Source organism: Peromyscus maniculatus, chromosome 1 (assembly GCF_049852395.1).
Source record: "Peromyscus maniculatus bairdii isolate BWxNUB_F1_BW_parent chromosome 1, HU_Pman_BW_mat_3.1, whole genome shotgun sequence".
NCBI lineage: Eukaryota > Metazoa > Chordata > Mammalia > Rodentia > Cricetidae > Peromyscus > Peromyscus maniculatus.
The window spans coordinates 34,991,348-35,015,287 of NC_134852.1; the positions used below are offsets into that span (position 1 = coordinate 34,991,348).

The 23,940-nt window shown below is 52.3% G+C and overlaps 1 protein-coding gene across 5 annotated transcripts; it reads left to right on the forward strand.

Annotated features, from left to right (window-relative positions):
- The first annotated feature begins 508 nt into the window (after positions 1-508).
- Positions 509-23,305, forward strand: Numbl (NUMB like endocytic adaptor protein). Of its 5 annotated transcripts, none has more exons than XM_006995833.4 (10): positions 509-696; positions 4,325-4,409; positions 6,833-6,972; positions 9,354-9,428; positions 9,519-9,593; positions 11,177-11,317; positions 15,916-16,105; positions 18,195-18,500; positions 20,939-21,061; positions 21,899-23,305. In XM_006995833.4, the coding sequence occupies exons 1-10, from the start codon at positions 673-675 to the stop codon at positions 22,561-22,563; spliced, it is 1,824 nt and encodes a 607-aa protein (XP_006995895.1). In that variant the 5' UTR covers positions 509-672; the 3' UTR covers positions 22,564-23,305. The 5 variants fall into 5 exon arrangements, with proteins under 5 accessions (XP_006995895.1, XP_042129025.1, XP_076430725.1 ...); XM_042273091.2 differs by lacking the exon at positions 509-696 and adding an exon at positions 1,454-1,592; XM_076574610.1 differs by lacking the exon at positions 509-696 and adding an exon at positions 3,923-4,109.
- Positions 23,306-23,940: the final 635 nt, after the last annotated feature.

Sequence of the window (23,940 nt, forward strand, 5' to 3'; positions counted from 1 at the left end):
AGAGTCCAGAACTAGGACCTGGTCCTAGCCCAATGCCTTCTCTCCGCAAGCCAGCGTGATCTCCCTCCAGGATGCCGGGGTCTATTCCTTCCCCCTCCCCTCGCCTGGCCTGCAAAAAGTGCCTCGTCACCGCTTCTGCCCGCCCCCGCCGGGCTGGGAGAACCGTGGGGTTAAGCAAGATTTGAGGACGTCAGGGCGCCTCCTAAAGCAATTCTTCAGAAGCAGAACCACAGGGGATCTGAGGTCAGGGGTTACGGAAGGAAACAGAACCTATGCCTGAACCAGAGAGGCAGTCCACCAGGGATGCGAGCGGGTTCCCGCAAGGCCAGGCCAAGGGGCGGGGCGGGGCGGGGCGGGCCTCTGCATGGGAGGAGACGGGGTAGTATTTGCGCGGGGGCGTGGTCCGCGGGAAGGCGGGGTCTCTCTTGCATATACAGCAGGCGGCGGGCCAATGGGCGGGGCAGGGGCGGGGCGCCGAGAGAGGGATGCTCCCCCGCCCCCGGAACGGAATCCTCCGGGGAGCCGAGCTGGCTCGCGCGCTTGCATCCCGCACCAGCCGCCGGCCCCGGGCCCGGCCCGCGTCAGACCGAGCCGCCGCCGCCACAGCAGCAGCAGCACTCGGGAAGCCGGGCCCAGCCGGGGCCGCGGGAGGCGGGGGCGCCCGGGCCCTGGATGTCCCGCAGCGCGGCGGCCAGCGTGAGAAGGGCGGGCGAGGGGGGCTCGGGCCGGGGGCGGCGCCGCTGCTGATGTGGCGGAGGGTGGGAGGCGGCAGCAGCGCCCGGATGGAAAGGAGATGCCAAGGCTGGAGAGGGTGGTCCTGGGTGGGGGTCTGGGAACAGGCTCCTGGCAATCCCAAACCTGCCAGACTGGGGTCTCCAGCGCAGGCCATCTCTGCGAAGGCCCTGGAAATAAGGATCCTGGGATACAGATTCTCCCCCCCCCCCCCCAAATCAAGGACAGGGCTACATAAATTCTAGGTATAACTCCCTGGGCAAGGTTTGGTGTTCAGGGTCCGGGACACAGTTCCTTTTTATCAAGCTAAGGCCTTAACTGAGCCGATTCCAGACAAAATCCGTACTCTTCCCTGCCAGAGGGGATCGTCGAGCATAACAACCCCTGACTGAGGTCTTGAAGATGAGGTCCCTGGATAGAGCTGCCAAGGCCAAGGCTGAGGGGGGTGGGGGTTCATCCAAGTACTGTCTACTCCCAGGGGTCCTGGTTCCAGCCTGCCCCCCCTCCCCTCAGCCCTTGGGCGGTGTCCCAGGCAAATCCCCTTCTCAAAACAAGGTCCCTGTGTCTGGAACTCCACCCTAGCATGAATAAAATAAGGAGAATTTCAGGCATTCCCCTACCCCCACCTCCACCCCATGCTTAGTCAGGGGTCTCAAGACATTGGTCTCCTAGGCCACCCCCTTTGTCCCTAGGGCTGCTCAGCTGTCTAAGAGAGGCCCCACCCGGAGACAATGCTCAGCTTTCTCTTGCCAGACCTAACCCCCCAGACTCCAGAATTCAGCCTGGGCTGGGGGCGGCTCCCCAGAGACCCGGTGGAAACCTGTCTGCAGCCTCTGTGGTGACCAGCGGCTTTGTGTGTGGTATGGGGTGGGGAGGGTGCAAGGGTTGGGGAGGTGGCTAGAAGTGTGACCTGGTGTTTGTGTGACTGTGTGTGTGCTTGCCTTGCAGCTGGCAAGGATAAGGAATCCTACGTTGTCTATCTGCATGCTTGTGGTTGGATGTGGTGGTGTCTGTGGTGGTGTGTGTGTGACCCCAGTGTTTGTGTGACTGTGGATGTGAATGACAGCTGCTCACTGTGCAGGCTCCTCTACTTTTTAGATTGTGTTTAGATGGATGCGTGGTTGGGAGGTTGTATCTGTGGTCATGTCTTTTGTGACCCTGTGTATGCATGTGTGTGTGTGTGCGTGTGTGTACACGCATGCGTGCGTCTTGGTATGTGTCAACATCTGTGTTGGGTTTGGACTTGTGTGTGTGTCTGACTGAAGAGGTGGGTGGAGTTGTGACAGTGTGTAAGTAGAATTGTGACTGTGGCCATATGTGGCACAAGGCTGTGCTTATGTCTAACTGATTTTGTATATGTGAGTGACACTGTGCAGTGCACCTCCGGGTGTGTGAGTGCCATTGTATTTGAAGTCATATTGTGCCTGTGTGACTGGGTCTGTGGGATGGCAGTGTGTATGACGGCGGCTGTGTGTTCCTAGCCATGTCTGTCTACGTGACTGGGGCTGTGTAAATGGCTCTCCACCTAGCTGTGTGATACTGAGTATGTACGACAGGCACCTATATGTGATCTGAGTTGTGAAGATCTGAAACTCTTGTCTGTTACGGAAGGTTAGTTGTATGGGACTCAAGCTGTGGATGTTGCCTGTGTGCTCTGGGAGTATGGAGGTGACTGGCTGTGTGCGTGTGTGTGTGTGTGTGTGTGTGTGTGTGTGTGTGCCTGTGTGTGCCTGTGTGTGTGTGTGTGTGCGCGTGTGCGCGTGCGCCTGTTTGTGTGTGTGCCTGTGTGTGTATGACCCAGTTGTCTGTGACCCTGGGTGACTCTGTGCTGGTGTCCTAGACTGTGAAAGTGTGTGTGCGTATGTGTGTATCTATGTGATTTGGTGATGAAGTGACTGTATATGCTGTGTCCAGGACCATGTTTTCCATGGAAAGCCAGCTATAAATGCTATGACTAGGTCATTCCATTTATGTGTACACCTAATTGGTTTTTTTTGTTGTTGTTGTTTTGTTTTGGTTTTTTTGGTTTTTTGAGACAGCTTTTCTCTGTGTGTAGTTTTGGTGCCTGTCCTGGATCTCACTCTATAGACCAGGCTGGCCTGGAACTCACAGAGATTCACCTGGCTCTGCCTCCCAAGTGCTGGGATTACAGGCATGTGCGACCACTGCCTGGCTTTTTTTTAAAAGAATTTATTTATTTTTATTTTATGTGCATTGGTGTTTTGACTGCATGTCTGTCTGTGTGAGGGTGTCAGATCTTGGAGTTACAGACAGGTATGAGCTACCATGTGGGGTGTTGGAGTTTGAACCTGGGTCCCCTGGAAGGTGTTTTAAGCTTCTGTGTGTGAGACTTTGATATTAGTGGGGCTGTGACTTTGTGTATCTGTCCACATAGGGTAGTGATTGATTATATGTGGCCACATTCTTGTCTACGTGACTTGAATCCTCATGGAGACTGTTTCTCTGTGATAGGGTAACATGGTACTGCTGTGTATGGGACACCAACATGACAGATGGCTGGGCACCATCGGCACTGATGCAGAGTGACACCATCCACAACTGTGCTGTCAGAGGGCAGCCATCCTTGGGCCCCTGGACCTTTGGCTGATTGCATGCTGTGTCTGTAATGCTCGGGCTGTGGCTATCAGTATCTGCAATGTGCGGCTGTGTAGAGAGTGGTTTATACATGACAGTGGTCGCCATAGAGGAGTATGCCGTGGCTGTGATGACCAAATGTGGGCATGTCACTCGTCACGTGTGGCTCTGTGAAAGTGTGGAACCAAAAGGTGTGTTGATGTAACTGGTACTGTTTGAGGCTGAATGGCCTTCTGCAGCTACAGCTGGGTGTGACTGGGGTGACGAGCGGGGAGAACCGGACTTGGGAAGGCCAGTGTGCCTCAGTGCCTGTAGGCGTGGGAGTGTGTGCGGATGTGATTGTGTCACTGTATGGGTGACCGATCTGTGTTTCTACCTGGGGTGTGTGCCTCAGGAGACACAACTGTCATGAGGATGACATGTATCAACCTTATGCGTGTGCCTGGCCCAGCTCATTGTACATAGCTAAGAAAAGGCGTGGACAGTATCAGTTGTTGGTATGAGCGGGTGCCTCTGTGGGCTGAGACACACATGCATGTGGACAAATGGCCGTAGTAGAGCTGTGCGTGCCGGTGAACACAAACATGTGGCCAGATGCTAGTGACTGTTGTGTCATAGGACCTGAGGTGTATGGCTGTTATGATGTCTGTGTCATAAAGTATGCTGAGCTGTGACCAAATGGCTGAGAAAACTGTTGGCTGCCAGGTGTGAGTGGCTGTTTGTGTATAATCCTGGACATGACACTAGAGGGCACAGCCACTCACTTCACATCATCCCCGTGGGTATAGAGGGACCCATCAGTGTCCCCCAACACACCTACTCCTTCCTGGGCCCTTAGAACCAGGTGGCTGGTCTCCCTAGTAACAGTTGCTATGACTACCAGGGTTTTTCCTAGGGAGCCTGAGATGGAGGGGGTTGGCTAAGGTCCAAGGTGGGGGTTGAGTAGGGCACTGAATCCCCCTCAACAAACTTCTCATCTCCTCACTCCCTTGAGCAGGGTGGACCCAGGAGACCTGATCAGCATTCGTCCCCAGCCCCCTGTGGGGCCTCGGGGCCCCCTGAAACCTTCAGGACGGAGTCAGGTGAGTGACCAGCTTAACGAAGGACAGAGTTTGTATCGTACATGGATCATGGTTGTGACTAGTGTGACCGGAAGAGCTGCCAACCACTGTCACATAGGCTTCATTGCTTACTCAGTGACCATCAAAGCCCCCACAGTCACAGACACAGATCCTAAACTTTCACCTACAGACACCAACATCTTCTTACACGCAGTGATTATGTACAGATTAAACTCTTGCAGGCATACACACTCAGACCCTCACACACCCATAGATTTATAGTTCAAGCTACATACATGGATGATCTCCACATGCTTGTCAAAATGCAGCAACAAGCACACTTCCAGATCCCTTAAGTAGCTACTTATTCACACTAACACACAGACACATGTGTTCATATGCACATATCTACAGACCCTCCCAGATACACACAGGCAACCACCGGCATTCACTCACTATACACCCATTCTTAGAAACACATGAGGGCCTCTAATCCCAGCACTTGGGAGGCTGAGGCATGAGGATCAGGAGTTCAAGTCCAACTTCAGCTACCTAGCAAGCTTGAGCCCAACATGGGCTACATGAGACCCATCTCTAAAGCTGTAAGATGTTGGTGTTTGCCTATAATCCCAACACCAGGAGGCAGAGGTAGGCAGAACTCTCTGAGTTTGTTGTCAGCCTGGTCTACACAGCAACTTCTAGGCCAGCCAGGGATGCACTGAAAGATGATGATGATGAGGAGGAGATACATGTTGACAGTCCCCACCTAGTATGCGCAGACCCACAGATCCAGACAGCAGTGTCTCCTTTATCTCAGGCTGGCTTTGAACTCACTATGTTACCATGACCTCTGCCTCCATTACTCTCAAGTGAACTGAAGGCATGCGCCACCATGCCTGGTTTACGCAGTGCTGGAGATGGAACACAGGGCTCCCTACACGTTAGCGATCAGCTCTGCTATGACTTCAGCTCTGACAGCTCCACTTCTGTAGACCGACAGCCTCACCAACAGCACCTGTGAACCCCAAAAGCGCTACGCTTTTGCTCACACTCTCACAAACAGTACTCAGTACTCTCAGACAACAGCCACTCAGTCAGAAATCACTCTGATGGCCATGGTCTCAATCCAGCTACACACATCATTGGCAAACATACTGTCAGCCCGGAGAATGACGTGGGATAGCCCTGCTTTGGGTTTTGAATGAGTGAACTTATTAAATATATAGCAAGCAAAAGTAAAACAATAAATACCGAGCAGCAGATGGAAGAAGTAGACGGCGGAACATCAAATGCGCTCTCACAACATCCAGCAGACACAGCTGGAGTGGCCTAACTGAGAAAGCAAATAAAAGCGTCAACATCCTCACCAAAAGCCCCCGACATACAGTCTTATTAACAGCTCCCTCTTGGACTCATACTCTCAGAGGCAACATCTGTAAATGACAATAGTCATATCCTCTCATAGAAACATTGCTCTGTGGAAAACAGTCATGGATACACCCCTTCAGGGCCAACAATCCAGCCAGAGCAACATGCACAGAAAATCCAAGCTCTCATAGACAGTAACTATACAGAGACACATAGCATGCACCAGTGCACACGTGTGGGCACTCGGACATGCATGCCCTTCAGCAGAAATCTCCAGAGACTCGTGTTCACAGATCACAAGCCACTCTTGGGGATGCGGAGACCCTCACAGGCAGCACACAAAGACACACCAACAATCATTCATCTGAGGATTCTGTCTACAGCCTGCCTCGCAGACACACACTCCCTCGGACTGTTACGAGCACACACCACCCCTGGGGCCCCGCTTAATCTGCACCCAGTTGTCAGAGACCTGTACACGTTACATTCTCTCTCTCTCTCTCTCTCTCTCTCTCTCTCTCTCTCTCTCTCTCTCTCTCTCTCTCTCTCTCTCTCTCATATTCTCACTTTCTTGTTCTCTCTCTCCTCGATCTTCCTCCCTCGCCCTCTTTCCTTGCCTCTGTGTCTCTTTTTACCCTTGAACTTGGAGTTGAACTTCTGACCTTACGTGCTAGCCAAGTGCTAGCTACGTTTACCTAGCTACGTGTTCTTACCTCTGATTACCTTCTCCACTGGCCCTCATATCCTCAACACCCTTGACATTATGACCCCTAGTCCTCAAACTCCAGTGTCCTGACCTCTCATTCCTTGGCTCTCTGTGGTTCTTTCCCATGATACCCCAAACCTCAGAACCCCCAAAGCCCATGACCTGCTTTCCCACCCACCCAGACCTCCATGTCCCTTGCCGCGTGTCCCCAAAGCTCTGAATGTCCAACTCTGGAATCCTCTACATAACCAATATGCACCAAGCAGAGCTGCTCCCCCACACCTGCTCATCTAGCAAGCCCTTGACTGTAGCCTCCTTGCCATACCTCTTACCCCCATCTTTGACCCATACTCCTGTCCTGTGTCACTAGACGGGGCGGGCACCATGAACAAGTTACGGCAGAGTCTGCGGCGGAGAAAGCCAGCCTATGTGCCTGAGGCATCGCGCCCACACCAGTGGCAGGCAGACGAGGATGCGGTGCGCAAGGGCACGTGCAGCTTCCCTGTGAGGGTGAGTACACAGGGTGGGTGGTAGACTAGGTCACTTGTTTTGTGCCTGTTGTGTGCTTGATGACCCTGGGGCACTGGGCAAAAATTATCAAAAGCTCATTGCTGTGAGATCTGCACTGTGGGGCTGTGTGTTATGAGCTGTGTGTTATGCTGTGACTTCCAGACTTCCCATAAGGCCCTGCTTACAGGCAAGACTCTAGCCACTGAGCTGTATACACACACACACACACACACACACACACACAAACACACACGCTCCACAACCCTCCTTTTTCATTTTCAGGCTCTGACTCATTAAGTTGCTCAAGCTGGCCTTGAACTTACGCTGTAGCTCAAGCTGGCCTGGACTCAAGATACTCCTACCTCCCCTGCACTGACAGCATTCCTAACGCATTCTGTCTTACACCAGTTATTACCTGGGGGATAATTCTGCAGGTTAGTGAGTTGTCACCCAGTTCCTCAGGGGCTCACAGATAACATGCACTAGAAGGTCACAAAAAGCTGGCAACATTTGCAAGGCGCTTTTCTTGTTCTGGGCATTCTGGTTTAAGACATATTCCACTCTCCAGGGAGATGATTGGATTCTGGCCTGAGCTGTGGGATTCAGCCCTTCTCCCTTCTCATCTGGGAGACTAAGGCTAGGTCTACAGCCTGATTTTCTCTTCCCTAGAAATGAACCCAAAATGTGAGAGGTTCATGTGGCAGGCACAGGAAGTGCTGGGAAAGTGGAGAAAGAATGTCAGTTAGTAAGGGGGCATCTGTTAAATGAAACCATACTTACCACCTTTGTACTGCAGGGCTGGGGCATGGCTTAGCAGGAGATACTTGCCTAGAACTCCCCAGGGAGGGGCTGGGGGCGTGGCTTAGTGGTAGAGCCCCTGCCTAGAATCCCCCAGTAAGGGGCTGGGGTGTGGCTCAGTGGTAGAGCCCCTGCCTAGAATCCTCCAGTGAGGGGCTGGGGGTGTGGCTCAGTGGTAGAGCTCCTGCCTAGAACTCCCCAGTGAGGGGCTGGGGGCGTGGCTCAGTGGTAGAGCCCCTGCCTAGAATACCCCAGTGAGGGGCTGGGGGTGTGGCTCAGTGGTAGAGCCCCTGCCTAGAATCCCCCAGTGAGGGGCTGGGGTGTGGCTCAGTAGTAGAGCCCCTGCCTAGAATCCCCCAGTGAGGGGCTGGGGTGTGGCTCAGTGGTAGAGCCCCTGCCTAGAATCCCCCAGTGAGGAGCTGGGGTGTTCCTAAGTGGTAGAGCCCCTGCCTAGAATCCCCCAGTGAGGGGTGGGGGTGTGGTTCAATGGTAGAGCCCCTGCCTAGAATCCCCCAGGGAGGGGCTGAGGGTGTGGCTCAGTGGTAGAGCCCCTGCCTAGAATCCCCCAGTGAGGGGCTGGGGGTGTGGCTCAGTGGTAGAGCCTCTGCCTAGAATCCCCCAATGAGGACCTGGGGGGGGCGTGGTTTGGTGGTAGAGTGCTTATCTAGCATATGGAAGGCCTTGGATTCCATCTCCAGCATGAGGAGGTGGGAGGTATGAGGACACAACCAAAAACTTAAAATTGCAACTCTGAGCAATCAAGTTTAGTCTCACTGGAGATTCTGGGGATAGTCACTGCATCTACAGGGAACCCTGATTTCCATTTGACATTGTAGGAAGAAGGGTGGGCACTGATGTGAGTGTGTGTGTGTGTGTGTGTGTGTTTTCACGTGTGCACATTAGGGATTAAACCAAATGCCTTAGCCAGGCATGATGGCATATGCCTTTTTATTTTTTAAACACGAGACAGGGTTTCTCTGTATAGCTCTGGCTGTCCTGGAATTCACTCTGTAAACCAGGCTGGCCTCCAATTCGGAGATCTGCCCGTGGCACATGCCTTGAATCCTAGCACTGAGGAGGCAGAGGCAGTTGGGTATCTGAGGCCAGCCTGGTCTACAGAGTGAGTTCCAGGACAACCAGGGCTACATGAGAAATTCTGTCTTGAAAAAACAAAACAAACAAAAACAAAAACCAATGTCCTTGTGCGTGCTAGGCAAGCAGCCCACCACTGAGCTACATTTCCAGCACTGACCTGTGCTCTGTTGAACTGATGTCAGGGTAGGTAGAGCAGCCTTGTGACCTCCATCATGTCCTCAGGCACACAGAAGCACGCTGGCCCTCAGAAGGCCGAGAGTGCCGTGTGACGGCCCAGCAACAGAGGCCGGACACAAATCTGCTGTATGTTTTTCTCAGCTGTGTGTCTGGGCTAGGAATGTGGTTCCTACCTTATGGCCTGGAGGTGCAGAATGAATGAATACACCCGATGAGCTGAGAACTGTGGCCCTGAATGTGAAGATGTGCAGTGATGCTGAGAATGATTGATTACTGTGTTTATTTCATTTCTTCCCTTCCCCCCACCCAAGTACCTGGGCCACGTGGAGGTAGAGGAGTCCCGGGGGATGCATGTTTGTGAAGATGCCGTGAAGAAGTTGAAGGCGGTGAGTGAGGGGCTGGATCCAGGGAGGAGGCGAGAGCAGCCGGAAGAGGTAATCCTGACCAGGCCTCTCTGTTCCCTGCCCTCACCCCAGATGGGCCGGAAGTCTGTGAAGTCTGTGCTGTGGGTGTCAGCTGATGGGCTCCGAGTGGTGGATGACAAGACCAAGGTAGGAGGTCTGTATTGGGGCGGAGGAAGGCTTTCCACCTGCCCTGGGGTACTCCTGCCCAGGGGGCCTTCTAGACTCCGCCATGTGTGCCTGCATCAGCCTGGCTGACTGCAGTGCTAATTCGGGAACGAGGGCTGTGGTTATTTGAGAGCTGGTATGGAGAGGGGGTGGGTGAGTGCACGAACTGGGGCAGCCACCTCGGCACCAACCCCAGCCACCCCCGCACCAACTGAGGAACCCTGGGCACAAGATTTAACCCCCACTGGGCTCCCGTTGCCTCTTCTTAAAAAAAAAAAAAAAAAAAATAGGGCTGGTAATAGACCCTATCTATCATCAAATCAGGAAGTCTGTGTGCATGAGCTGTAAAATGGGGCTGGAAGGATTGTACAGTAGTTAAAGCACTTGCCGTGGAGGCGTGAGGATGTGAGTGCTAGTGTCCCACCTGTAAATCCAATCTCAGAAAATCTCCAGAGCAAGCAGGCTAGCAAGACTAGCCGTATCAGTGAGCTCTGGGTTTGATGAAGAGACCCTGCCTCAATGATTAAGATGGAAGGGTGGCTGAGGATGATTACCAATCTCAGCCCTGGCTCTCCATGTGCACACACATGCTCCCCCCTCCCCCACAGTGGAAAAAGTGGGGGACCACCAAAAACACTTCGGCCAGGAGCTGGGGTGTGGTGGTGCAGGTATGTGATTCTAGCATTAGGGAAATTGAGGCAGGAGGATTACAAATCCAAGGCCAGCCTGAGCTTCATGCTGAAAAGAAAAAAAACATTAAAAAATAAATAAATAAAAACTTGGCATACCAACATGGCTTTGGTTTTTATTTTAATTGAGACAGGGTCTGGCATAACCCTGGCTGGCTTCAAACTCACTCTTTTGCCAAAGATGGTCTTGAACTTCTGGGCCTCTTGCCTGTACCTCCCGAATGCTGGGATGGCAGGCATTCATCACCATGCCTGGTCCCCGCTGTGCTGGGGATGCGGCCTAGGGTTTCTCCTGTGTTAGGCAAGTGCTCTACCACCTGAGCATAGCCCAGCCATATTTTGTGTTTAGACAAGATCCCCAGGATCCAGGATCTGGGACGTTTTCTGAGATAGGGGAGTGAGGATTCTAGAAGCAGGTCCTTGTCCATGGTCCATGCTAGGCCAACAGCTGGGCCATTGATCTATCACCTGGCTCCCCTTTGCCTCCCCTGACGCTAGCCTGGAGGTGCCCAGGACATGCTGGGGGTGTTGAGAGTCACCTTTGCACGGGCAGTTCCTTTGCCTGAATGCTGTTCCCTGCCTTCTTGCCTAATTAATTCTGCCTCCAGAAAGCCCTGCTGGAGTCTGGGTTAAATGGTACTTCCTGGCTCCTGCAGGCCCTGGAGTGGAGTCTTTCTCCTAATAGCCTGACTGTGCCTCTAGGCTGTCTCCTCCATCTCAGATGGATCTGACAGGCTGAATCATGATCCTGGGACAGGCTGGCCCATGGCTGTCTCCATGACAAAATCAAAGCAACCTTTGATTCAGGATGAGATCATGTCACCCATGCACGCAGGAGAGATGGTTTACACTGCCTGCCTCCTCAACCCTTCCTAGGACCTTCTTGTAGACCAGACCATTGAGAAGGTCTCCTTCTGCGCTCCTGACCGAAACCTGGACAAGGCTTTCTCCTACATATGTCGTGATGGCACCACACGCCGCTGGATCTGCCACTGCTTCCTGGCACTCAAGGACTCCGTGAGTTCTCTCCCTCACTCTGCATGCCCTGGGCACAAGTGCTGGGCCTCTTTGTACCTGAGCCTCTCATCTCAAGAAGGAAGTGTGTGCAGGTTATGGTGGTGCCTTGAATCCCAGCACTCTGGAGGCTGAGGCAGGTGTCTCTCTATGAGTTTGCGGCCAGCCTGGGGTCTACTTAGTGAGCTCTAGGTTATCCAAAACTACACAGTGAAACCCTGTCTTAAAAGACAAAACAGCTGGGTTGTGGTGGCACACGCCTTTAATCCCAGCACTCGGGAGGCAGAGGCAGGCGGATCTCTGTTAGTTCAAGGCCAGCCTGATCCACAAAGCAAGTTCTAGGACAGCCAGGGCTACACAGAGAAACTCTGTCTTGGGGGGTGTGGGGGGGGGATGTGCATAGTCTCTAATGTTGAGGAGTCTGAGATATGAGTGGGTTAGTTCATGCATACCAAGCACCAAGGAAAACATTGGTTATCATCACACACTTATCAGTTTTACTATTATTGTGTGTGTGCACTCCTGATTGTATGTGTGTGTATCATGTGCATTGCAGATACCTATAGGGGCCAGAAGAGGGCATCAGATTCCTGGAACTGGAGTCTCAGACAGTTGTGAGCTGCCTGATACAGGGGCTAGGAAAAGAACCCAGATCCTCAGCAAGAGCAGCAAGCACTCTTAACCACTGAGTTATCCAGCCCTTGGCCTCAAAGTTTTGATCTTCTGTCTCTGTCTCTTAAATGTCAGGATTACAGAAGGCATTCACCCTCAAGCTCAGCAGTTCCACAAAATTTTGCTTATGCGTCAGGCACACTGTAGTCAAGATAGTTTTCTGCCCCAGGAGGCTCCCTTGGGACCTTCTCAATGTCTTGATCGTTTCCAGGATTCCTTCAGCCTCAGTATACTTTGTTTGTGGTTCTTTTCTTTTTTCGGAATTATTTATTTATTTTTAAAGATATTTTGGGGGTCTGGGGAGATGGCTCAGGAATTAAGAGCACTTGTTGCTCTTGCACAGGGCCAGGATTTCATTCCTATCACCTACACAGCAGTTTATGACCATCCACAACTCCAGTTCCAGGGCATCTGGTACCCTCTTTTAGCCTCTGTGGACTCCAGGCATGCACACAGTGCACTTCCATAGACACAGGCAAAACTATCATACACATAAAAATAAAATGCCTCTTTTAAAAGTAGTCTGGGCGTGGTAGTACCCACCTTTAATCACTGCCCTTGCTGGTAAGAGACAAGTGGATCTCTGTGAGTTCAAGGCCAGCCTGGATTGAATTCCAGGCCATCCAGAACTACATAGAGAGACCACATACCAAAAACAAACAAACAAACAAAAAAAAACCAAAACACAAACAAACCACCAAAAAAAAAAAATTAAGATTTATTTGGGACTTGAGGGATGGCGTGGTGGGTAAAGGTGATTGCTGCTAAGCCTGACTCCCTGAGTTCAACCCCCAGGACCCACATGGTGGAAGTAGAAAACCAACTCCCTATGACCTATACACACACACACACACACACACACACACACACACACACACACACAAACAATGCTAAAAAATTGCACTATATTGTTTTATTCCTTGTGTGTGGTGGGAGGAGAATGTAATGGTTTTAACAGTTATCTGCTTGACTTTGTAACAAATTGCTCTGAAATTCTGTAGCTTATAATTACACTTACTTTTTTTTAATTATTTACTTTGTGGTGTGTGTGTGCGTGCCGTGCCAAGTACACGTGGACCACAGTGCATGTGACCATCAGAGGACAACTTCCAGAACTTCCAGAAGTCGGTTCTCTCCTACCATGTGGGTCCTGGGGACTGAACTCAGGTCATCGACCTTCATGCCAAGTGCTCTCACCCACTGAGCCATCTTGCTGGCCCTCTCTCTAGAGTCTTTAAAAATTTGAGGGAGGCCTAGCTGGGGCGTCCTGACTCAGGGCCTCTCATTTCATTACACCTCATAGGTAGTGTCTGGGGCTGTTACGTTAGGAGACCGGCTAGGTCAGCCCCCCACCCCAAAACTATCAGAGCACCCCTCCATAAATCTTTCCAGCATGGATAGACTGAAGGCTCTAAAGTGCGTCTCAAGCAAATGTGAGCGAGGAGAAGTGACTGAAGTTGTGTGGCCATTTTGGACACGGTTTTGACATCACCTCGCCTGGCCCCAAGGGACTGTGTGTGTTCAGTGAGCCACAGAGGTCTTTCCAGGTTAAGGATGGAGGTGGGGGTGGTGGGCGGTGTGGACATAGCCTCCACTTCTGTTGAGGGACTGAGAAGTTTTGGAAGAGCACATGGGGTGAGAAATTAGCTTGGCTATTTTTGGAAACTGTGCTTGCCCGTGGTTGGTGGTGTGGATTCAGTGTCCAGCCACCTGGCTGTGTGTGGGATGTTGGGCACGGTGATGTCTCCACTCTGGGGATAGCCACCGTGGCTTCTCCGAGGGTCGCTGTGATCATACACAGCCCAGTTTTCAACATGGTCCCCCAGTCCCTTCCTCCTGATGTGGCCACACAGAATGCATTTTTTTCTGCTTGTCACTTAACTTGGCTCCTTCAGTTGGCTTTTGAGGACAGACAGACAGACCTTATCTGGGCACAGGTCGTGTGTGACCTTCAAGTTTGATAACATTACTCTGTTCTCTTCCTTGTTGCCTTGAGACGGGGGTCTCTCACTGAACCGGAAGCTTGGCAGTTTGGCTAGGCTGGAAGTTCTCAGAACCCACCTCAGGTCTCTCCCTCAGGGTCGGGGTTATAGGTTACACGGAGCCATGCCTGGCCTTTTACGTGGGTGCCTAGTGATTCAAACTCAGGTCCTCAGCGTCTGTCGCTGCACCAGTGTGACCGGGTCATCTTCCCCAGACTTGCTTTGACTTTCAAAGAGAGTCTCTTGTAGCCCAGGCTGGCCTCAAATTTCCTATATAGCCGAAGATAACCTTGAACAAGTGCTGGGATTTCAGGCATAAAGCAGATTTTAAATAGCAATAATGGAACTCTTAGTATTTCTTCGGTTTAACTTTTTAAAAATTTTGAAGTGAAACATGTAAAATTGGCCAGTTTGAAGTGTACAGTGAATCTGGGCATGGTTCGAAGCCCATCCCCCTGAGCTATATAGTGACCTCTAGGTCACTCTGGGCTACCTAGGTCCCCCCCCCCAATAGATTAGTTTGCTTTGGGGGTTTTGTTTGCTTGGTTTGTTTTTTTGTTGTCTTTGTTTGTTTGTTTAAACAGGGTCTCATTGTGTAGCCCAGGCTGGCCTCAAACTCACAGAGATCCACCTTCCTCTGCCTCCCAAATGCTGGAATTAAAGGCATACACCACTCCTGGCAGATTAATTTATGTTCAAGGTTGGCTTGGGCGGTCTGGATCCCTCAGAATTCCATGTTAATTTCAGAATCAGCTTTTCCATTTCTGCAGACACCACTGGGTTTCACAGAGATTTCATTAACTGAGCTCCCTCTGGGGAACATTGTTGTCTTCCTGTATTAGCTTCCAGTCTAGGGACACAGGATATCTTTCTGCCTATTAGGCAGTCTTTAGTTTCTTTTTTGAAGTGTTTTGTGTTTCCAGCGTAGGTACCTTGTGCCTCTGTGGTTATATTTATTTGTGTGTGTGGATATGCTTGTAGAGGCCAGAGGTCAGCATGGGAGATCTTTTCTCATCACTTTCTACCTTCTTTTTGTTTCTTTCCGTTTGTTTGTTTGTTTGTTTTTGTTTTTTCAAGACAGGGTTTCTCTGTGTAGCTTTGAGCCTTTCCTGGAACTCACTCTGTAGACCAGGCTGGCCTCGAACTCACAGAGATCCGCCTGCCTCTACCTCCCGAGTGTTGGGATTAAAGGCATGTGCCACCACCTCCCGGCTGTTTGTTTTTTAAGACAGGGTTTCTCGGTGTAGCCCTGGCTGTCCTGGAATTCACTTTATAGACCAGGCCTCGAACTCACAGAGATTGTCACGCTTGACAGGAAACATGTCCACCTGCTGAGCCATCTCACCAGCCTCCACAATTGATTCTTTTTTTCTTTTCTTTTCTTTCTTTCTTTCTTTTTTTTTTTTTTTTTTTTTTTTTTTCCTTTTTCCTTGAGGCAGGGCCTCACTATGTAGCCCAAACTGTCCTGGAACTCACTGTCTAGACCAGGCTGGCTTTGAACTCCCAGAGATCTGCTGGTCTCTGCTTCCTGAGTGCAGGGATTAAATGACTGTGCCACCATGCCCAGCATGTCTTAATTTTTTGAGCAGGGCTCTCTATGCTGCCCGGGCTGGTCCTGATTTTCCCGGCTCAAGTGATTGCCCTGTCTCAGCCTCCCGAGTAACCAGAACTACTATTACTAACTTCTTGTTGAGGGAGTGAGGATGTAGGATCTCACTGTAGCCCAAACTGGCTTCCAAATTCCAGATCCTCCTGCCTCAGCTTTTGAAGTTCTGAAGTTACATGCAGTCCTAGCCTGTAACCACTGCATCCCGGCTCTACGCTTTGCTCATCTGGTTGGCAGATAAGCACTCAGGTCTAAGAGAGACAAAGGGAATCCGCTGGCATCCCCTGGCTGCAGACGTCCAGCCTGGTGTGACCTTTCTAACCAGGCCACCTCTCCTGCAGGGTGAGAGGCTGAGCCACGCTGTGGGTTGTGCATTTGCCGCCTGCCTGGAAAGGAAGCAGCGACGGGAGAAGGAGTGTGGAGTCACGGCTGCCTTTGACGCCAGCCGCACCAGCTTCGCCCGAGAGGGCTCCTTCCGCCTGTCGGGTGGCGGCCGGCCCGCGGAGCGCGAGGCTGGGGACAAGAAGAAAGGTGGGTGCTGTGTGCATTGGGGAGGGACGGTACAGGGCCAGGGAGAGCAGCTAGGGGTCCCTGCAGAGGAGTTGTGGTTTTCAAGACAGGGTACCATCAGCAAAGGTTGATTACGTTTGCAGAGCAAATCTCAATTTTAAGAATTCGTGAGACAGCATTCTACAGGTACCAACCTGAGCAGAGCTCACCACAGCACATTCGGTCACCCAAATCAGGGCTTCAGTAAAGCAGTTGGCATGGTGGCACTTGCCTTTAACACCATCACTCAGAGGCAGACAGAATCTCTGTGAGTTTGAGGCCAGCCTGATCTGCATAGTGAGTTTCAGGCCAGCCAGGTGATACACACACACCCACACACCCACACACTCCCCCACCCACTAACCCCCCGACACACACACACATTAACTCACAACCATCTATATATAACTCCAGTCCCAAGGGACCCAACACCCTCTTCTGGCCTCCGAGAGTACTGCACACATGTGCGCAGACACTCGCAGGTAAAACAACCCATACGCATAAAATAAAAATAAAGATTCAAAAGAGAACTTTTTAAAAAGGTGTGAAATTGTTGTCAGGTGAAGTGCCTGGTGCAGCTTCTGAGTTTACGAAGGGAACTGTGTGCAAAGGCCGTTCTGATTTCCAGGGACTCTGCACCGTGGAAAGCACTTCGCTGCTTGCACAGCCAGAGGGGAGTTTACGGTGAGGTCTGCCTGGCTGAGCCTCTCCCAGCCTGAGGCACCGCCTTTCCCACTCAGCTCACTTAGCCTGGCAGCAGAGCCCCTCACACACAAAGCTGCTTGTCAGCACTGAACTCATGGATGGCTTAACTGACCTTGCAGGGAGGTCTGGGGGAGGAACTCTGGAACACAGAGAGGGCAGGGGACTTCTTGAAGTAACACAGCAGTGAGATGGGGGGAGAGGTGGCTTCCTGTTTCCAGCGTGTCCCGGGAGACGGGAGAAGCAGCCCTAAGCAATACCCCCCCCCCCCCGCCCCAGAGTAACTGGGGTACTCAAGCTGCAGCTGTGGTGAGGCTCTGATTGAAGGCGGGCAGTGTGTGTGTGGCAGAGGAAAGGGACCTGCTCTTGACGAGCCTGCCTTTTGAAATGTAGAGTCCAAAGTTTCCTCGAAGTGGGGGGGGCTGTCCCAGGGTGGGGGGAACCCAGGCTGAGGGGTTAAAACAAATTGGGAGGGTTCTGAAAGGATGTGAGCCAAATCAAGTCTAGAATCACTGGTACAACTGGAGAAAGAAGCATGTAGGGAGGGCAGAATAGTGGGAGATACAGTGGGGGGGAAGGCAGAGAAAGACCACAGGAAGTTACAGAGCCCTGTGACTTCATCAACTCAGTTTTCATATCTGTAAAGTGGCGATAATCTTGACCATGTGAGCGGTTGTGTGAAATGGATGAGTTAACATTGACAAGGCTCCTGGGGCAATGTCTCACAGCTGTTCATGTATCAAGTAAACGTAAATGATCAGGAAAGGAGAGAGGGCCCATGGGGGATGAGAGCAGCTGAGGAAGACAGAGCAGGGACAGGAAGCTACAGAGATGGAGGGTCAGGCTGGAGGACAATTTCCCAGTGGCTTCCTGAGGAAGTGATCTTAGCTTGGGTGGGAATCATGAACTTTTCAGAGTCTTGGGAACAGGATGTGTGGGGTGACAAGGTAGGGGACCAGGTGGGGCTGGATTGTAGCTCAGTGGTAGAGCCCCTGCCTAGAATCCTCCAGTGAGGGGCTGGGGGTGTGGCTCAGTGGTAGAGCCCCTGCCTAGAATCCCCCAGTGAGAGGCTGGGGTGTGGCTCAGTGGTAGAGCCCCTGCCTAGAATCCCCCAGTGAGGGGCTGGGGGTGTGGCTCAGTGGTAGAGCCCCTGCCTAGAATCCCCCAGTGAGGGGCTGGGGTGTGGCTCAGTGGTAGAGCCCCTGCCTAGAATCCTCCAGTGAGGGGCTGGAGTGTAGCTTAGCATACTGTTGGCTACTGTGCACAGCACCCTGGGTTCCATCCCCAGCACTATAAACACGAGGCCTGTTGGGCCTGGTTTCCAATGCCGTAAGTGAGGTCACTAACAAACTGCCTCTCGTGTCTTTAGCAGAGGCAGCCGCTGCTCCCGCGGTGGCTCCTGGCCCTGCCCAGCCTGGGCATGTGTCCCCGACACCAGCTACCACATCCCCTGGTGAGAAGGGGGAGGCAGGCACCCCAGTGGCCGCAGGCACCACTGCTGCTGCCATTCCCCGGCGCCATGCACCTCTGGAGCAGCTGGTTCGCCAGGGATCCTTTCGTGGGTTCCCAGCACTCAGCCAGAAGAACTCCCCCTTCAAACGTCAACTGAGCCTGCGGTTGAATGAGCTGCCGTCGACACTGCAGCGCCGTACCGACTTCCAGGTGAAGGGCACAGGTGAGCCCTGGGATCAGGAGGATGGAACATCAGAATCAGCACCGTCTGTCGGGGGGCAAGGGATAGAGGAGAGATGGTATACAGTGTGATCGATTAGCACTGTCTGCCAGGGGCAAAGGTTAAACATGTGGAACATATGGTCATTAACAATGTCTGCCATGAGCAAGGAACAGAAGCGAGCTAGCACAAATCATGATTGATAAGTCGTGTCTGCTATGGGAAAAGGGTGTCTGCTCTAGATATGTAGTACAGTCATGATCAGTTAATAGTTCCTGCTGTTACTCTGGGAAAAGGCAAGGAGGCACACATGCCTGCTTCCGGCAGGTAAGTCTACCATGGGCAAGGGAAAGAAAAGAGGCAACATAGATGTCCTTTATGTCCAGGACAAAGGCACCATAACTTAATGCTCTTTCCAAACATTTGATGGATGTCTATGACATGTACTAAATGAATGATAAAAGGATCTCTCTGGCTCAGGAAAGGAGAGGATTGCGATCGATTAGCAATGTCTGCCTTGGTCAGAGAGAGTAGAGGGACAGCACACATCATGATACCCTGATGTCTGCCTTGAGCAAAGAGATCGATTTGGAGCATGACTGTAGGCTACATGATTAATTGAGCAAAAATTTCCCTGGGCCAGGCAGAAAAGAGAGCTACTGTATATTCTGTGTTTGCCTAAAGGAGACTTCCAGAATTTGGTCAAGAGAATTACAAAATCTGTCCAAGTAATGGGTAGAGTAGTAAACAAAGGGCACAGTGGAGGTGGGGTGCTGGGGAATCATTGTATTTGATTATTAATGTCTGTCCTGGGCCAGGGAAAGAAAAGAGGTGCTGTTTGTTGTGACCTAGAAGCAATATCTGAGTGAGGCATGCTGGCACACACCCATGTTCCAGCGCTCCAAAGGAAGAAGGATCGTGATTTCAAGGCCAGAATGGGCTACCTAGCAAGATCCTGTCTATGAAAGCAATGTCTGCTCTGGGCAGGAAAATGAAAGACTTGGTGCAGCACAATGCTGTTGCCACAGGGAACCAGGTGAGGGGCTGTGGAGAGGTCCTGAAGCCAGAGTCTGACTTCCGCTGCTTCCACATGCCTCATGTGGGACTCCGGCTCCCCTGGCTGCGGAGATGGGTATGGGAGCATGTTAATTCGTTTCCGCTGGGCTAAGGGCAGGTGACAGCGCATACTGAGAATGATACATACTCCATGTCCTGCAGCACTCCTTGGCTGCCACACCCTCACATTTGCTTCATGCACCCTGACATCAATCACACATGGGGCTGTCAGGCATGTGTTGAGATGCAGGCCTCCCAAGCTCAAGTCAGAGCCTCACACTCCTGCGGCCAGTTGCACACTCACTTGAGAGTGAGTATCCATACAGAAATTTCACGTTCTGACATACACAGTGCCACAGACACTGGAAGTCACAAACTCAGAGTTACATGTGTGCGGAATCACCTGCACACTGAAGTCGCACATACACCAGAGGTCTGCACTCAGAAGTCACATGCCCAGATTACATGTTTAAAATGCCACACACTTAGCTTCTCACAAACTCAAAAATCTCCTACATGCAGAGTCTCAGTCTCTCTCTCTCTCTCTCTCTCTCTCTCTCTCTCTCTCTCTCTCTCTCTCTCTCTCTCACACACACACACACACACACACACACACACACACACACACACACACACACACCTATAGAGTACATGTAGACACTCAAGCGACACCACACATCTGAACCTCCATCACACTTGGAGGCCACATCCTCAGACCCTGCATTGCCTTTTTGGATGAACACATGCAGATATTACAGAAATTGATCTAGAAACCCACTTGAGTCTCTGCATCACATTCACCTCATGCCCTTGAAGACAGCGTAGAGATCTGCTGCGCATCGCACATGCCGGTCTATGGCTTCTCTAAACGGTGCCTTTGTTTCTCCAAGGCTCTTATGAGACCACCATGTCCTGGTCTTGCTGGCATGGTTTAATTTCTACCACGATGATGTGTGCGTTAAGCCAGGCCTGCAGGGGTGACCTCCACAGTAGGATGTGACCCCCAGCCTGTGAGCATCCATGCAGCCAGCATCTGTTCCTTCAGGTCTAGGCACTTGACTGTCCATCTGGCAGAATGCACTAGTGAATTAATGCACATTGTTGGTAGTTTTCAACACCTCTTCTGGTTGTCGTCACTTAGATCTTGAGATCCTGGTTTGGGATCCCTGTGACTGTCAGTAATCAAATGCCACATACTGACTTTTGCTGTGGCACCACTGTCTTACCACACACGTCCGTGTGCACAGTTATTTTAGTGGCCGTGGTCACCTAGTGACCTACACACCTCTGGAAAAGAAGGCCAGGCCATACCAGGGTAAAGGTGGGGTTGCAGCAGGCCAGGACCTGTTTGCTCATGCCATGTCTGCTGTTCGGTGACTTCACAGTGCCTGAGATGGAGCCTCCCGGTACCGGCGACAGTGATGGCATCAATGCTCTGTGCACACAGATCAGCTCATCGTTCGCCAGTGCTGGAGCGCCAGCCTCAGGGCCACCGTCTGCCGCAACAGGTAAGCACAGCCCTTCCACGGAGCAGTCACTCTCCAGGGGCCCTCCGGCATTCCTTTGCCCGTGAAGGGCCATCTTGGCAATCCCAGGAATGGATGGTTCAAGGTTAGAGTCATAGAACTGTGCATTGTCTCAGAGCCGCGGGATGACTGTGGAACCGTTATATTGCCTTGGGACTGTGGGATGAGTTCAGAAGTAGAAATCATCCTAAAGACATGGCTTGTCGTGGACCCAGGAGTCACTTTGGAATGACAGACCTAGCCGTGGATTGCCCCAGAAGCCTGAGTTGTCTTAGTGCTGCCAGCTCACTTTTAGAACCATGGGGTCGCCTCAGAGCCTTGGGAACAAGAGATCACCTGAGAGCCGTGGCTTCTCCAACCTCTGGAGTGTCTCAGAAGCCCAATGGTTAAACATGTGCCCCCAGAACCTTAGTAAAGTACAGACACAAGACAGTGAGATCTTCCAGCGTTGGGTAGTACAGTCTGAGAAAGACATGTGCGGTCGTAGAATCTCAGCCTCTGAAAATAGTGCTAGACGTTATAGAGTTAAAGCGGTGGTTGGACTCTTTAACATCAGACAGTGCTGGCCGTGAAGTGTGTGGGCCTGGAGCATTGATCTGTTTAGACATTTCCACCAGGGGCTGTGGAATCTTGGAACTGCCCGTTCTCCCCACTGCAAACCTGTTAGGAGTTAAGGTCATCTGGACAGCGAGTGAGGATTGAGCTGGGATTCACAGCCGGTCTTGCTGTAGAACCTGGCTGCCCTGATCCCCAGGCCTCACTGACTCCTAGTCTGGGATTCTTCATGGCAACCTACACCTTTCACTTGCCTCCCTCCAGGGACTTCTGCCTGGGGTGAGCCCTCTGTACCCCCTGCCGCTGCCTTCCAGCCTGGGCACAAGCGGACACCTTCAGAGGCTGAGCGGTGGTTGGAGGAAGTATCCCAGGTAGCTAAAGCGCAGCAGCAGCAGCAGCAGCAGCAGCAGCAGCAACAGCAGCAGCAACAGCAGCAAGCAGCCTCCATGCCACCAATGGCCGCCATGGCCCCCACCCTTCCACCCTTTTCTGCCCCAGTGGGGCCCTTTGACACTGCAGCTGCCCAGGTGGCCGTGTTCCTGCCACCCACACACATGCAGCCCCCGTTTGTGCCCGCCTACCCAGGCCTGGGTTATCCACCCATGCCCCGGGTGCCTGTGGTGGGCATCACACCTTCACAGATGGTGGCCAACGCCTTCTGCTCAGCTGCCCAGCTCCAGCCCCAACCTGCCACACTGCTTGGAAAAGCCGGGGCCTTCCCCCCACCTGCTGCACCCAGTGCCCCTGGTGGCCAGGCCCGTCCACGCCCCAATGGGGCCCCTTGGCCCCCAGAGCCAGCGCCTGCCCCAGCCCCTGAGTTGGACCCCTTTGAGGCCCAGTGGGCAGCATTAGAAGGCAAACCCGCTGTGGAGAAGCCCGCCAACCCTTTCTCGGGTGACTTGCAGAAGACCTTCGAGATTGAACTGTAGCCCAAGTTGCCCTGCGCCCACTCCATCAGCCCCAGGTGCACCACACCCGGGAGGGGAGGCCCAGCCTCTCCCCTGTTGCCGCTCCCCGGGCTGCGCCCCTCACCGCTCCCTTTAAGTCCTTCTCTCCGCCACCCCTCACAAACCACTACAGAACCAATATTGTGATGCCTAGGTTGCACCAAGATGGAATTCAGGGATGGACCCAGCCTGGCTAAGGGAACCGTTTCACTGCCGGACTTAGGCTGGCGATGCCCCTTCCCTGGCCCCAGACACGGAATGCCCTCGGTTCGAGCTACTTTCCCCAGTTTCTTCCACCTTCCAGTGTTGGGCAGGATGGAGGAGGGTTGTCCCTTAGGGGCGCTTCTGGGCCCACCTCAAGTCCGGTCATCCCCTCCCCGCCCCATACACACAGCACAAGCCAAGGGCTTCCCCTCTGCCCACGCTGCGTTCACTGCCAATGCTGTGCTTGCCCAGCCCCCTCCCCCATTCGGGGGGCCATGTCTTCCGGAGGGCCGAGGAATCACGGGGTGGGGCCCGATTGGGGACCCAGGAGAGGGGGAGGGGGGAGGGATGAAGACGCTCAGTTACCTCATGTTGGTGCCCGCTGGGGAAGGGTCCCAGAAGAAGAGGAAGGGGTGCCTGGCGGGTACTTTTCTATCTTTTATTTCCAGATTTTTTTTGTATCTAAACTTGCAGATTTGTATTATACAAGGACAGCCAATAAAGGAAGACTATAATGGTGGCCATTGGGAAAGTGAGGTGTGTGTAGGAGAGGGTGCTATTGTGGAGACTTTCCTCCTGCCGAGCAGGGCCATCCCTGTCTGTGATACCAGCATTAGGGACCTGGAAGCAGTGGGACTGGGGTTCGAGGTCAGCCTCAGCTGCCATTGTCTGAGGCCATCTTGGATTTCGTGAGAGCCTGTCTCAAAAGAAAGGAACCCTTTCCCCTTTTGTCATTTTAAAGATCCCCCTGAGCAGTGCCCCTCAGACCTTTCTTGCAGATCCTAGAGGGAGCCCAGAATTAATCACCCCTTAATTAATAACAGACTTTGAGCAAGGAATCAGAAAGGCACATTCCAAGTTACTGCTAATTAGTTCGATATCAGCATCCCAAGGGTTCATCAATGTGTATCTTGGACCACACTGGGAAATGCCTGTCAGTCGTACTTTCCACAACTACGGCCAAAGTTTCCCCTGGCAGTTTCTCTGTGTGTTTTGTTTTTCACTTGTTTGTTTTGAGAAATAGGGTCTCACTATGAATGTAACTCTGGCTGGCCTGGAACTCAGAGATCCACCTGCCTCTGTGTCCATAGTGCTGGGATTAAAGGCGTGCACCACCACATGGTGTCCCCTGGCATTTTAACACCCTGCCGCCGC

Coding starts and splice junctions, on each gene's coding strand:
- Numbl (XM_076574610.1), top strand. CDS start 4,065: ATGACACTAGAGGGCACAGCCACTCACTTCACATCATCCCCGTGG. Junction 6,973..9,353: donor CGTGCAGCTTCCCTGTGAGG/GTGAGTACACAG, acceptor CCCCCACCCAAG/TACCTGGGCCACGTGGAGGT. Junction 21,062..21,898: donor GCCACCGTCTGCCGCAACAG/GTAAGCACAGCC, acceptor GCCTCCCTCCAG/GGACTTCTGCCTGGGGTGAG.